The 16,043-nt window shown below is 38.8% G+C and overlaps 2 protein-coding genes across 2 annotated transcripts; both read left to right on the top strand.

The window, feature by feature from the left end:
- The first annotated feature begins 1,372 nt into the window (after nt 1-1,372).
- Nucleotides 1,373-6,936, top strand: LOC146323734 (cytochrome P450 2J6-like). Its single transcript, XM_084722834.1, has 9 exons — nt 1,373-1,709; nt 2,937-3,102; nt 3,197-3,349; nt 3,434-3,594; nt 4,809-4,985; nt 5,083-5,221; nt 5,810-5,997; nt 6,090-6,231; nt 6,336-6,936. The coding sequence occupies exons 1-9, from the start codon at nt 1,518-1,520 to the stop codon at nt 6,512-6,514; spliced, it is 1,497 nt and encodes a 498-aa protein (XP_084578960.1). The 5' UTR covers nt 1,373-1,517; the 3' UTR covers nt 6,515-6,936.
- A 747-nt stretch (nt 6,937-7,683) lies between these two features.
- Nucleotides 7,684-14,070, top strand: LOC146323733 (cytochrome P450 2J4-like). The gene is made up of 9 exons (XM_084722828.1): nt 7,684-8,330; nt 8,681-8,846; nt 10,000-10,152; nt 10,236-10,396; nt 11,235-11,408; nt 11,506-11,647; nt 11,975-12,162; nt 13,008-13,149; nt 13,311-14,070. Exons 1-9 carry the CDS (start codon nt 8,139-8,141, stop codon nt 13,484-13,486), a joined length of 1,494 nt encoding a protein of 497 aa, XP_084578954.1. The 5' UTR covers nt 7,684-8,138; the 3' UTR covers nt 13,487-14,070.
- Nucleotides 14,071-16,043: the final 1,973 nt, after the last annotated feature.

Raw genomic sequence — 16,043 nt, 5'->3', positions numbered from 1 at the left:
ATGGCAGGAATGGAATTTAAGGGGATGGGTTCGCGTCCACAGAAGCTGCCATGTTGAACTGCTATTTTTCAACAGAACCCAGAAGGGACATACCAAACACTGGCTCCAGATTCGGCCTTTTGTGTTTTGTGCGTGTTTTGCAGCCACCACGCTTTGAAGGAGACGGTGAGACAAATTGGCTGCAATCTACAACCTCACCACTGCCACTAAATCCTACATCCTTGTCCTTTCAGACTGTGTGGATGTCTGCGATTAAAGTTGATCAATATTTCCCATTAGTTTTGTTGCACTCGATGGGGAGAGTATCGTTAGCAATCACATGTAACAGCTCACTACTAGTAATTTACAGTAGATAAAGTTTACTGTGGAAGCTTTACATTCTCACTTAGAATAAAAATGTTTAAGCAAAGTAATTAAACAAAAGAAACCTACTGTTCTACATCGTACTTACACTGATATCTATCTCAATCAGGCAAGCTTTTACCTACTGGATCTCAGATACTTTAATGACTTGGTCATTTACTTATGACAGTCATAAACTGCTGATCCATAGTTACATAATGTGATGAGCCAATACTTATACTTGATCATTCATCAGTATTGAGCAACAGGACATCATTATATATTATACATTCATACGTCCATTAGATCATGTCTCATGCATTTGCTCCAGATTAGTTACATAATATAACTCTGTCTGTATCCCAGAGTTTTCCATTTACATAAGTAGATAAGCTACAAGTAAGAGAAGTGCAAGGTTTATTCAAAAGGCTAGAACATAGCGGTAGTGGTGTTGCTTCAGTAGTTTGACACAGTGTTTGCAAAGCATTGTTATCTTCAGGAAGTCATTCCGGTGGAATAAAGTTTTAAAAACAGTCCTTAATCTAAACAGACAAGAAGTGTTTCTGCCTAGTGACCATGATGCTAAATTTCTTAGCTGTGATGCAAAAAATGTGTGATAACATATGACTTATATTTCTGTTATTTCTAAGTTTGCAGCCTCTGATTGTCATTTGCATGCAATGTCATGATGTATCAGATAGATGCCTTTTATTCCTGCTGCACTTTGTATTGTTGGCTTAATCCTGTTTACACTGTAAAAATCCAACCAAAGTCTAAGGTCACTGAAAGACAGTGGAGGTTTTGCATGTAGTGTGCTTTATATTTGTTATATTACTCATGAGCGTTTGCTATAATATTCCTAAGTTAAAGTAAAATTGATTTATTAATGTTTTGTCACCAACATTTTGTTAATCATGTACTATGTTAGTGTATCATATGACAAGAGTCTTGTTTGTCAAGGGAAAAGTAGGTGTGTCTGTCGCTGGTTATGTAAGACTACTCTTTGTACAGACTGAAGTACTAATTAGAGGCGTGTAGTCAGAGTGTGTGGATCACACATTAAAGGGTAAAAGCATCAACCAGCATTATAAAACCACAGGTGTTTCAAGTAAGGAAGAAGAAAGTCTTGAAAAGCTCAGACCTTCCTCAGACCTTGCTGGTTTAGTTCTTTAACAATGTGGCTTTATAATTTTTTGCTGGGGTTTGACCTCAAAGGGTTGTTCCTCTTTATTTTTGTTTTTATCATAATAGCTGACTTCCTCAAAAACAGGAATCCTCCAAATTTTCCTCCAGGACCTCTGGCACTTCCCCTTGTGGGGAATTTCTTCAGTGTGGACAACAAACACCCACACAAGTATTTTACCAAGGTAAAGTTTGATACATAGGAGGCTCCATTTTACATGGCTTTAAGGGTCAAACATTAAGAGTAATATCCTCGCTAAAGGCTTTTTTTACTGGGTTTTAGGTTTTTTAAATGAATTGTTTTCAAGTTTATATTTTTTATTTCTAGTGTGAATTTTATTGTGACACTCTAATACATTTAAACTTTAATTCACAATTATCTGAATATCCTTCACAGACACTATGTGCAATTCAGGATAGTGGTATATATGAACAATAACAACATACATACACTGTACAGAAAAAAAAACTGCTTGTTTTAATGTCAGTGTTCTGAGTGCTTTAAAGTTTTAGGCTGACTAAACTTGGATAGACGAGTCAAGGTAATTTTTTTATGATTCAATACAAAACAAATAAAGAAAAAAAATCTTTTCTAGTCAATTAAAGTTGATTTTTAGAGTTAAAACCCTCACAGAGATGCACCGATTGCAATTTTCTTGGCCAATCCTGGTTTCACATTGTTTAAGGGTCTGACCTGCCAATTCTGATTTTGGGTCTGATTTTCAGTATTTAATACACAAATATTTATTTTTTATATGTAACTTTTCTTTTATGCAAAATTAAATTGCGTGTTCATGATAAAACACAAAAGTGCTCCAGGTTACAGCCAGACCTCATTATATTATTATATTAATATTATGTAACAGAAGGACCATGATTTCGTGAGATCTCCTGTGGAACAGGATTTCATGTGATCCCATGTTGAATCATATGTAAAAAAAAAAAACAAAAAAAACTGGAGGCTGATGCAGTGCAACAGTTTGCTGAACAGAAGCAAAAGTTAAAGGAGTCTGGATGAGAAATGCGTCAACATGGGTTGTTTATTTTTCAACCAGTACTGGAGGAGAGATTTTACTGCCATTCTGAGCGCTAGTATGCTACTGGCTAAAATTAGCCCGAAGAACTATAAAGTTTACTGTTGTTCATGGACACCGTCAGCAGTTCTGTCTCCTTTATCCTGTTTTTGGAATCTATCGCTGAATCTGACTTCATGCAACCATGTGTCTGTGTGTGACCAGTGCGGTTGTGGATGTGATGTATTGTCTGTGTCGCTGCATGACATGACCATCATGTGAAGCAAGTGTGTTAACTGTTCCTCAGCATCAACTGATTGGTTTTGTTTTTGAACAATTTAAAAAGTTCATATGATGCAGTAATGTGTTGCAGTTCATTGGTGTTTGTTTTGTCCACAGCTGGCTGAAGCCTATGGGAATGTGTTCAGCGTCCGCTTGGGCAGTGAAAAGATGGTGTTTGCATCTGGGTACAAGATGGTGAAGGAAGCCATTGTGAACCAAGCTGAGAACTTTGTGGATCGACCATACAGTCCAGTTGCAGACAGATTTTACTCAGGAACCACAGGTGTACAAATCTATCTCTGTCTTTTGTCTCATTCTGTGCAGAAATGAGTTTCTCTGAACCATTAACCCGATTTCCTCTGCATGCTTGTGTTCAGACGGTCTGTTCATGAGCAACGGTGAAATATGGAGGAGACAGAGGCGCTTTGCCTTGTCTACCTTACGCAGCTTTGGCCTGGGCAAAAGCACCATAGAGCAGAGTATCTGTGAGGAGATCCGACACCTGCAAGAGGAGATAGAGAAGGAGAAAGGTGGTTCATGATGAGTTGAAAATAAGCTCCTAATCAGTTGCATTAGCTCTTCAGCAGTTATCTAAACAGACGCCTTTTCTGCAGGTGCACCATTCAACCCAGCAGGTCTCTTCAACAACGCTGTCTCCAACATCATTTGCCAGCTGGTGATGGGGAAACGGTTTGAATACAGCGACCACAAATTCCAGATGATGCTGAAGTATCTGTCTGAACTTCTTAGGCTCGAAGGCTCTATATGGGCGTCGGTAAGTCAGTAATATCCATTTAGCTCAAGCATGTTAGAGATACAGTACAGCATTCTGGTGGGACTGTGGGAGTCAAATGATCCTTTATAAGTTGTTCCCCTTTTCACTCTGTGCTCCAATGACAGTTGAGTAAGCTCAGTCCCTTTACGTTCTCCTCTCATGTAAAAGCAACACGTGTAATGACATCTTAAAGCTGCTACAAGGAGCTTTCATACTGTGTTGACTTTGGAGGCCCCTGTGGACAAAAGCAGCATTGTTTCCACAGCCATAACCACAAAAAATAATGTCAAAAATAAAATTATCTAACTAAGAATCTCTCCTGTTTCCTATAAAATGGATAATGTACTACTCACTGTAGTTTTGGCGGGCAAAATATGAACACGGTCTCATTTAATCTGATTTCATAGAGAAACCAACCCAGCAGCAGCCATTAAAGCTCTAACATTTCTGCATTAAAATGTCTTAAATCACTAGACATATATCAAGGAAGGGGAGGGCAATATCTTAAAATTTTTACAGCCATCTCCAGTCCATCAACCTGTGACTGGAGATATATTCTAAACTAAATAAACTCATAAAGTCAAAAAAAACCTATTTCCCTTTTAAATAGAAAAATACAACTGTACACCTTTGGATTCGAGTTTCTCTGTTTTACTGAACTAAGACCAGGCTTAGTCAAAATAAATTCATAATTCACTGCATGAAAAGAGTGTAAAGAGTCTGTTTACCTCTCATTCCTCACCCAGCTCACCACACTCATTATCCAGCTGAGTGGGTGTGTCCTGTGCTGCTGAATTATTAATAGGCGATATATTCGTCTTCTCGCCTAACAGTAATGAGGGCTTTGGGGCAACTAATGGTAATTTTGCAAGAAAGCACAATATGAGCTGTGTTATTACATCTTCTACATGTTGGAACCACCAGAGTCAGAGGACAGAATGGTATTTAGTTTTCTTCTGTGTTGGTTGTTGGAACTGAAGTGAACTGCTGGGCTTTTTATATCAGTTATATTCACATGAAGGGTTGTTTGAACTGGTATGAAGCTGCGAGCTCAACTGATATTGGAGCATAGAGCAAAAAAAAGGGCGGGGCTTAGGAAGGGTCAGTCCTCCATAAACAACTGAGAGGTCAATGTCAGTGCTCATAATTTATCACAACAGGTGAAAGGTGATGTGAATGAAAGTTTCTCTGACCCACTGCTTTCTTCCGAGTAGCTGTACGAGTCCTTCCCCAGAGTGATGAAGCACATGCCAGGTCCTCACAACAAAATGTTCAGCCATTTCAACGCCGTCCTAGACTTTATCAGTGAGGAGGTGATGAGTCACAAGAAGGACCTGGACCACAGCAATCCCCGGGACTACATTGACACTTTCATCATTGAAATGGAGAAAGTATGTGAACTACTGCATTGATCACATTGCACTGTGTATCACCTCCTCCACTGGACACACTATTCACTACTGGTGTCCTCTCTGCATTTCTGAATAGCACAAAGAGTCTGACCTGGGCTTCACCGAGACCAATCTGGCTCTGTGCTCTCTGGACCTGTTCCTGGCTGGAACAGAGACAACCTCCACCACACTGCTGTGGGCTTTGGTTTATCTAATCAAACACCCAGATGTCCAGGGTAGGAGACATGCAAGGCCCTACATTATGGGGTCATAACAGCGCCATACAAAACAAAAATCTGAAAAAGAATAAGACAATAAATGATGAATTAAAAAGAGAAATAAATAAAAGAATGAGTAAATGTGGAAATATAAAGACAAATAACAAAATAAAAGAAGCATTTTCATTTATTTTCACATATATTTGATCATTTATTTCTGTATTAATGTATTTCATTTGTTTCTGAATTAATTTTACATTTTTAAATTTTATCTATTTTTATATAACATTATTTATTGATTTTTTCCCCCCTCATTTTATTTTTCCTTATTTCCAGGCAGGGTTTCCTGTCCAGACTGAGTTTATTTATTCTTATTCTGGTTTATTTATTCTTGTTTATTATTCTTTTTTTTTTTCTTTTTTTTTATTATATATATTTCTCTTTGAATTTCCACATTTTTACTGACTTGTCTCCTTTTTTGTGGTCCTCGTATGACTGCATACAACACAGAGCTAATGGTGAAACAACACAGAAATTGCTACTGGCAACTTTGAGCTAAGCATGAATACTCACATGCCCATTCCTTTCATTTTCTTGTATTTGTAGACAAAGTCCATGCAGAGATAGACAGAGTTATCGGACAGACCCGCCAGCCCGCTATGGCTGACAGACCCAACCTGCCCTACACTGATGCTGTCATCCACGAGATCCAGAGGATCGGAAACATCGTTCCTCTCAATGGACTCAGATTGGCCGCCAAGGACACGACACTGGGCGGTTACTTCATACCCAAGGTCAGTTTAAGTCTCACCAGGTTTATCCCTTGAAAGATTTTCAGGATTTAAAGTGTTCTTGTTGGCCTAAACCTGTGGATCTCATTTTTTAGGGTACAGCTTTGATGCCCATGCTGACCTCTGTGCTGTTTGACAAGACTGAATGGGAGACTCCAGACAGCTTCAACCCAGGACACTTCCTGGATGCTGAGGGAAAGTTTGTGAAGAGAGGAGCTCTCCTGCCCTTCTCTGCAGGTAACCCAAGTTCACCTTGATCTTGAACACAACCTGAACCAGAATATAAGTTTGATCCTGAGCTCTTACGCCTTCATGTGTGTATGTGTTTGTGGACTCTTCAGGGAAACGTGTGTGTCTTGGAGAAGGCCTCGCCAAGATGGAGCTGTTCCTGTTTTTGGTCGGCTTGCTACAGAAGTTCTCTTTCTCTGTTCCTGATGGAGTAGAGCTGAGTACAGAGGGAGTTACTGGAACTACACGTGTACCGCATCCCTTCAAAGTTTATGCCAAGGCTCGCGCTTGAATTATGCAAAAAAAAATTTGCTCACTGCCCAAGTTGCTCACATAGACATATAGAAATATAGAAATCTAAATATACAGAAAAGCAAACATCATTGTACAGAGGAAAAGATGTCTTGGTGTTGGGGCTCAGATGAACCCAACCAATGCAAAACACTTTAAGAGACAAAGCTGTGGATTGATATTGACTGCAAAATGTACTGCTGAAGACCTGTTTGTATATGTATATGATATATATTCTTGTCTTAATGGCACTAAAAGACACTTCCCTTTGTACTTGCAATTAATGACAACATGTATAAACTATAAACTGTCAATCAATCTGCATTGATTAAACTTTCTTTACAGTAATAATCAGTTGTGTCACAATAATGAACTGAAATAACAAACTGTTTCCACAAATTTGTTAATGACTAATAAATGATTTGATTTGTCACAAACCTGGTTTAAGTCATTGGTAAAAAATACAACATAACATACATACACTGGAGATGGATTTTTAAGCCACTGGTAGTAACAAATCATTTGTAAATTAATAGTTATTTTGCTATTATTTGTATTATTATTACATCCATTTAACTAGTTAGCTTACACATCAACATTTCAAGCCCACAATGTGAAGAAGTGAAAAATGTCTAACTTTGGCGGCATCTAGTGGTAGTACCAGGAATTGCAGTAAACAGGAATTCACGTACAGCATAACGTACATAATATTACATATAAATTGCACCAACCTTCATTAGCAGAGCTCAGCTGTCAATCATAGCACATGGCACCCTGTTTATATGAATTACCTAAAATGACAGAAACCATCTTTGGGAAAAATTTATTCGCCATGTACTTTGATGTTATAGTTTGGCCCATGTACTATCTGTTCACACTGGGAGGCAGGATGTATGACTTGTACTGCAGCCTTCCACCAGAGGGTGACTGAGATGCTTTGGCTTCACTTTGGGGGAACTGTGATCCTGTCTATTAATAATATATTTGGTGGATTTGATTCCACTCGGTCTTCTCCTTTGACAAAACCTACATTACCCACAATGCAACTTGATCTTTTCCACAGTGATGTTAGCAGATCTCTCTAGGCCACCCCTCATCTCTTCTTGAAGCCAACAGTGCAAGGCTACTAGCATAACTTCCTTTCCCTATGTTTGCGTAACAAGCTTGTGTAACATGTTGGATACTGAGCCATTGTTTAAAAAATGGTTTCATCTGTTCTTTTTCTGCTATGACAAGTCAAAATGTCTGCTGTGAAAAACGACAGTTACCAGAATACATCAATATCATACCTACCGTCTTATTTCAAAACGTCTGTCACGACAGAAATGTCAGAAATATCACATTCTTTGCTCAAAACTGCAGATCTGCATAACAGTTTATCCTTAAAAAGCAGCTTCTGATGTTTACAACTGAAATATTTTTGTTTAATTCTCTTTGTAATGTCCAATTTGTTATGGTGTGTAAGTTTAGGTCAGTATTTTGGCCAATGGAGGGCTGTCCCCACTCTCACACATAGATCATTGTATCTACATAAGCCAACAGACAGCAGAGGACCAGCCCATCTCTAACTAGGAATAGCTGATGGAGCAAGTGATCCTCATCAGTCTCGCGTTCTAAGCTTCACAATGCGGCTGTGTGATTTCTTTCTGTGGCTCGATCTGAGGGGATTGCTCCTTTTTACTTTTGCCATTCTCCTTGTAGTGTATTATCTGAACAAAAAGGATCCACCTAACTTTCCACCAGGACCGCCGGCTCTCCCTCTTTTAGGAAATGTCTTCAACATTGAATCCAAGCAGCCTCACATTTACCTAACTAAGGTAAGATGGCAGAATGTTTTTGTGATTCTGAAAATTCAAGTAAAACTTGAGCTATTCAGTAAGAAGGATTCAAGGATTCAAGGATTCAAGGTACTTTATTGTCATACCAGCTCACTTACTCCCTTACTGTAGAATATAGTGCAGACAGGTCCTCAAACAGGAAAATTACAAAAAAAAAAAAATCATATGAGACTCTGTTCCAACAGAATATTAAAATGTTTACGTTAGAAAACGATGTTGGAAACCTGCTGATAGACCTGGTGTGACAGGAGTTATTGTCCTGAAATATGCGTCTATCAGAGTCACATGCTGGACAACATACCACTTATTCTCTGCTCCTGCATCCACAGCTTGCTGATGATTATGGGAATGTGTTCTGCATACGTCTGGGAAGACACAAAACAGTGTTTGTGTCTGGCTGGAAGATGGTGAAGGAAGCCTTAGTGACACAGGCTGACAACTTTGCGGACCGGCCTTACAGCCCGATGGTGACCAGGATTTATTCAGGGAACTCAGGTGAATCACACAGACATATAGAACAGGACATCAGTGTTAAAGGAATATTTTGGATTATCTGAATATGGGTTGTATGAGGCACCATAGTCAGTGTATTACCTACAGTAGATGGTGGTCGGCTTGCCCCCAGAGAAGCAGCAGGAGTATTGATGGAGGAAGCTAAGCGATGTACTGCTGTAAATGGAGTCACTCAAAAATAGTCCACTTAAAAACAAAGAAAACTCAGACCATTTCTGTCCATCGGGCAATATTTTCTGATGGGAAATCAACATTGCAGAAGCCAAATATCAGTTTCTCCAAAAAAACAAAAAACAAACCCTCTATGGGCAAAATCATTCATTTTACCTTGCAGAACATTGGAGTAGCTGGTCTACGGCTGCCTTGATCTGCCTCGGTCAGTTTGTGTTATTGTGTGACTTTGGCGTTTTAAAGGGTTAGTTTGAATTGACCAAGGTCACACAATGACACAAACAAACTAACTGACTGAAGCAGCAGTTGACCAGCAACTTCTGTGTTCTATGAGGTAAAATGACTGACTTTGCCGCTGGAGTCTGGTTACCACTGTATTGATCAGTTAGTTAGTTTGTGTTACTGTGTGACTTTAGTGAATTTGAAACAACCTTTTAATTGATCAAAGTCACACAGTAACACCAACAAACTAAGAGATCAAGGCAGCTGTAGTCTATGATGCTCTGCAAGGTAAAATAGCTGTTTTTGGCAATTGAGTCTGGTGGAGAGGAGCAATATTTGTCTAATATAACGCTAGTTTACCATTGAAAAGGCTGTTTGATGGCAAGGTAAAGGAAATAAAAGCTAAAGACAGTTCAAAAAAATATTAGAGCGTGTGACTTTTTTTGGCCAGGCAGCGTATGTGGTTGATTTTATTCCACTCATTCTTCTTTCTTGACAAAACATTACCCACAATGCAACTTGACGGCAAGGTAAAGTGGTTAATATATTAGAAATACAGCGTACACTTAAACTAATACTTAAACTGGGGGTGTCTAGACCATCATCTGCTGTAGGTAATGAACTGACTTTGGACAAGTACCTCCCACAACCCTACTTAAAAAATCTGAACTGTCCCTTAAAGTAGTGAACCTGTCTGCTGATCCCTACCTGAGTAATATTGTGTAGTTTCTCTCTGTCTCAGCGGGTCTTTTCTTCAGTAATGGGAACGTGTGGAGGAGACAGCGGCGTTTTGCGATGGCCATGTTACGTACTTTTGGTCTGGCAAAGAGCTCCATGGAGCAGAACATCTGTGAAGAGAGTCATCATCTGCAGGAGGCGATGGAGAAGGACAAAGGTTGGCGTACAACAACAAAACAGAAAAGAGAACTAAATGTAACAGGATGAAAAGCTGTGACTGAGGACATTTCTTCTGTTCAGGTGAGCCGTTTGACCCGGTGCCCCTCTTAAACAATGCTGTGGCCAACATCATCTGCCAGATAGTGTTTGGGAGACGGTTTGACTACAGCGACCACAACTTCCAGAGCATGCTGAGGAATCTGACTGAGATGGCCTATCTGGAAGGCTCTGTTTGGGCTCTAGTAATATTCTCAAACACAACCTCACATGGATATATCCATTCATAACATGGATCAGAACCAGTTTGTTGAAGGAGTTGTATTAGGTTTTTTATTTACAGTCAGTGTGTTACCTATTGAAGATGGTGGTCGAGGCCAGTTTCATGGAGCAGCTGGAGTACCAGTGTAGGAAGAAATGTATTTTAGCCACCTAAAATATGTTTATGTGTATGCTGTATTTAAATAACCACTTTACCTTGATGTCAGACTGCCTTTTTCAATTGGAAACTGACATTATAAAAGCCAAATACCGCTTTCTGTCACTCAACCAGACTCCTGCCTCGACCTGTTTGTTTGTTTGTTATTGTGTGACTTTGGTGAATCCAAACTGGCCTTTTAAAACACAGAAGTAACACAGTAACATAAACAAACTAACCAGTTGAGGCTGAGGTAGATCAGCAACTCCAATGTTCTGTGAAGTGAAATTGCTAATTTTGCCAATGAAGTCTGGTTGCTTTGAAGAGAGCGATAATTGGCTTACATAAAGGCATTTTCTTGTTGGAAAATTCTTTCTGACGGTGAGGTAAAGCAATGAAAATATTCTAAATCTTATGTATATTTTAAATGATGTTGATTTTTTTAGGTGGCCGTTTTGCTGCTGACTGGGTTCATTGCTTAGCTTCCTACACCAGGACTCCTGCTGCTTCTCCAAGCTGCGTTAGAGCCATTACCCATTTGAAAGTGTTAAGACTTAGCAGAAAAATTTGTCATTCTATCCATTGAAAGTTTTCAATCAGAAAATATTGTGAGCTAAAGTGAGATCTTTATATCACTTAATAAGTCACATTTCCTCTCCAAACAGCTATATGATTCATTCCCAGCACTGATGAAACACCTGCCGGGTCCTCATAATGGCATCTTCAGCAACTCCAAATCTTTGGAGGCATCTATCAGGGGAGAGATACAGAAGCACAAGCTGGATCTGGACCCCAGCAACCCACGAGATTACATTGACACCTTTCTGATAGAGGAGAAAGTATGGGGTGTTCACAATAAGCCAATCAGAATACACTGTATGAAAAACAAAAATAATGTCCCTTTTGTGAACTGAATTCATTTGCTCTGCCTGACAGCAAAACAGAAACAGTCAACTGGGTTTTAATGACGACAACCTGGTCCTGTGTTGTCTGGATCTGTTCCTGGCTGGTAGTGAAACCACCTCAAAGACCCTGCAGTGGGGCCTCATCTACCTCATCAAGAACCCTGATATCCAGGGTGGGTTTTCAGATAAAGAAAAGACTGCCACAGCTGCAGCACAGGAAATGATGGAAGCCCATTTCTGCCAATGTGATGGGGAAAAAAACACATCCTGCAAGTCATTACGATGAGGAACTTTCTTGAAATAATGTCTTAGTATTGTGAAATAATGACGTATTTATCTTGAAATAATGACTGACTTATCTTGAAATGACCAACTTATCTCAAAATAATGACTCAGTATCTCAAAAAAAGACAGATATTACTGAGTCATGAGTTTCTCATTACAATGACTTACATGGTTTCGAAAATGGATCAATGAAAAACTTTTATTTCACCTCGCAGACAAAGTCCAGGCTGAGATAGACCGGGTGATCGGACAGAGCCGCCGACCCACAATGGCTGATAAACCCAACCTGCCGTACACTGATGCTGTCATCCACGAGATCCAGAGGATGGGTAACATCGTTCCTCTCAACGGACTGAGAATGGCTGCCAGAGACACAACACTGGGTGGTTATTTCATACCCAAGGTACATCTGCTTATAGCACGCAGTAGGTAGGGAGTCAGAACTGACAGATGTGTCCATTATGTGTTTATTAGAAAACTAATATGTCGTTTTGTTCAGCTTGTGATGTCTGATGATGATGATAATGTAGTTTTTTGATGTATTCCTTATTATTACTATTCAATGATGCTGCTTTATACAAAAGGTATTCAGTGTGTGCACAAGCCAGTGTGTGTTTTTACTGGTGACTGAGCATTAAACTGATGACCTAAAGTTTCACTGCATTATACTGAAAAAACTTCAAAGTAATGATGACATAACACTCTCAATCCATGTGCAGTGATTTCTGGCAGTCCATCTGATGATAATCTGTCTAGCTCATTGCAAAATGTCTTGGCGTTCACTGCCATGCTGGTTAATCACTTTGTTGTTATGAAATGGAATCATTTCTTGCCCCTTAAATTCAAAGGCTGGATCAAGGAGGTCCTGAACTGTACAAAGGTAGGAAAAATTAGAAAAAGCAAAAACTTCCATGCAATCTGGAATGTGGATAATTCTTCACACTGGGGGTTTTATGTTTCTTTTTTCTGCAAATGTTATTAATACATGCATGTTATTATAAATAAAATCATTAAAATCTACTGAAATAGTTGCAAAATTCCAACATAAATAACTGATCATTTATCGACCTTACAAAGATGTACTGTATGAGCCCACGTAAACTAAAAACAAGTCTTTACTGTGTCAATATCCACTTGTTGACATTATCCCTGACACGCCTTGTCAACTGGCAAAAAGGTGTGGCTGTACCAACCCACATCTCTTCCTTTTGTGTGAAAATATTTAACTAATTCTCTCTTTGTGTGCAGGGAACCTCAGTCATGCCCAACCTGACCTCTGTGCTGTTTGACAAGAACGAGTGGGAAACTCCTGACACCTTTAACCCTGAACACTTCCTGGATGCTGAAGGAAGGTTTGTGAGGAGAGAGGCGTTTTTACCTTTCTCTGCAGGTAACTTTCACATTTTACTGACAATTATGAGTGTGATTAAGGACCGATCATTTAAAATGCAGACAATGTGTGTTTGTAACTAAATAATGAGTGCATACAAGAAAACATTTTCAATGAACTTGCCTTCGTTCTCTCTTCGTTCTCCATCCTTCTTTTTCCAGGAAAACGTGCGTGTCTGGGTGAAGGCCTGGCAAGAATGGAGTTGTTTCTGTTTTTCGTCACTTTGTTTCAAAAATTTCATTTTTCCACTCTGGATGGAGTTGAGCTGAGTACAGAAGGAATCACCGGAGCCACACGCACACCGTACCCCTTTAAGATCTATGCCAATGCTCGCTGAACCCTGCAACCTCTTCTCTTCTATAGACTATTATACAGTAAAGCAAAAAACATATATTTTTGACAACACCTTGCTTCAAATGTGGCTAGTTTTCTTGTCGTATTGACATATTAAAGTTTTTAAGCAGTCCAATAGAGTCAGAATTCAACAATGTTTACAAGATGTGTGCGAAATACTGGGGCTGATGATGGTGGCATGAGGAAATGTTTCATACAAGAGCTAATGAAAGGGAACTTAGAACAAGCTCTTTTGTAAGTCATAATGTGTGACAACTTATTGTTTTCCAAACACTGACACTGTTATGTAAAATGCAAGCTGCAGCAAAACTCTCCAAATAGCTCATAAATTATATGTATTATTTCACACTTGTCGCTATGATACATAAGTTTTCAACTGTATAATTGCCCACTATAAAACTGACAGGTCAGATTTTCTTTTTGTCTCTTTTATGATATATATAGTATGTAGAAGTGAATCTATCCTGACAGGGCTGATTTAAACAGCTGCTTGTCACATGTGAAATTACATAGGATCACCCCTAAATAAACACCTGTGTGTAAAATGATGATTGAGCTGAAATTAAAGACAATGATTTTAAAGGTCCTGTGTAGGGGAATTTATTGGCAGAAAACCAGAAAGACTTTCTGGTTCTGGAATCTTCCTCCAGGGGGAATTTATTGGCAGAAATGGAGTATAATATTCATATGCATGTTTTCAATAGTGTATAGTCACCTGAAAATAACAATTGTTTTGTTTTCGTTACCTTAGCCCAGCATGGACAAATAAAATACTGGGTCTAAATACGGCCTTTCAGATTTTGCACAAGTTTCAGGCCACTGATGGTACTCTTAAATGCTTGGAAGGGAGGGTGAGGAGAGTTAGTTGCCATCTTCTAACTTACCACCAGATACCACTAAATCCTACACGCTGGTCATTTAAGAGAGAGAGACTCCCAAATAAAAAATACATATTTTTTCCTCTGGCCTGGGGTCCAAAACTCAGCAACTCACACCAAAAAAATCTAGACATATAAATATCACTACAGGTCAGGGGAACAAATATGCATTTTTTGATTTTGAGGGAAATGTCACTTAAAGCTTCTGTTTTTAAAGTGTGCATTCTTCTGTGTTTTCCATCTTTGGACCCAAACTGAGATTGATGCTGCTGAATGTAAAACACGCTCTTAGAAAAAGAATTTATTTATTCACAAGAAAACCAAATGATTTAAAATATTTAACTCCTCAAATTTCTGAAAATTCATAATGCCTTCCTCACTTTTCTCCATTTACACACAAACATACAACACTACACATGTATTTTCTGTGCTGTGCTACGTTTGATCTTATTTTCATATAAATGAAACAGCTTTTAAATTAGCGATCTACAAGAATCTAATCACTGCAAAAAGAAAATAACAGCACTTTGACGTACATCTATTGATCACAAATGGCCAAACCATCATAACAAATTGCCTCTTTAGTGTTATTGCAAACATACCGAGTGACAAGGCAAATCAACAGCCATTTCATGTTGTGAAACTAGTGCAGTTTAACTTAAGACTCCATAAGGCTGGACAGCCATTAACCCACAATATCAAAGAAAACATCTGCTTCTCTACAGCACTCTTCACTCAGAACCTCCACCAACAACTAAAACAGCCTGAAAACAAGTCTCATGATTAAATACAATATCAACTACAGTCATTAAAATTCTCAAGTTACAATTTGCAGATACTGTAAGAAAGCTTAACCTGGTTCTGACATTTGGATCAGAAGCTGGTGTTAAAATCATGATTACATTACAGCTGTACAACTTCATAGATTATATAGACTTCATTAGTCACTACTAAATAAGCTTCAAGATAGTCAGTTAATAGAAAGGCCTGCCAGTTTTCATTTGGAGCATGCTGCCAGTAAGTAGGTCAAATCACACTTTAGCAGTATAGAAAATAGTCCTATTTTTTGCGTAGGATTTGTTGTTGCAGCACCTCAGAGGTTGATTTTCCTTAACATGATTTATAAGATTTTCACAGCTTTGTATTATGGGCTTGTTCCATTTTAGTAAAAACAATTGTAAGTTCATGATGTCTGAAAAGCAGTTGGTGGCCAGCACCAAACATAACAATCATTTTCTCCAAGACATCTAAAGCATCTTTTCATCAGTCTGCTGAATAACAACATCAGTACCCCCTTAACTGCATAGTGTGATGGTACAGGTTCTCCATACATCAACAATCATCTTAAGTTACATTTAGTTGGCTTTAGCATTAAAGTAACCCTTTTTTCTAAAAATCACATTCATGTATATTACGGGCTATCTGAATAAAAATAGTTAAGCATTCATTTAAGTCTCTCTCAATCCTGATCAAACACGCAGCATGACAGGAAATGAGAGCGTGAAGGCTGAACTGATTATAGTAAGTGTTCAGCTGCAGGTGGTGAAGCAAACAGGACAGATGGGAAATATGTTCTGTGGTTGGGACAGTGTGGGTTACTTTAGCTAGTGAGGTGAACGCAGGTTGTGGGTTCATGTTCAAAGGTCAGCCTGGAGCCAATGG

Source organism: Lutjanus erythropterus, chromosome 7 (genome assembly GCF_056507025.1).
Source record: "Lutjanus erythropterus isolate fLutEry1 chromosome 7, fLutEry1.hap2, whole genome shotgun sequence".
Lineage (NCBI taxonomy): Eukaryota > Metazoa > Chordata > Actinopteri > Lutjaniformes > Lutjanidae > Lutjanus > Lutjanus erythropterus.
This window is presented reverse-complemented; position numbering and strand designations above follow the sequence as displayed.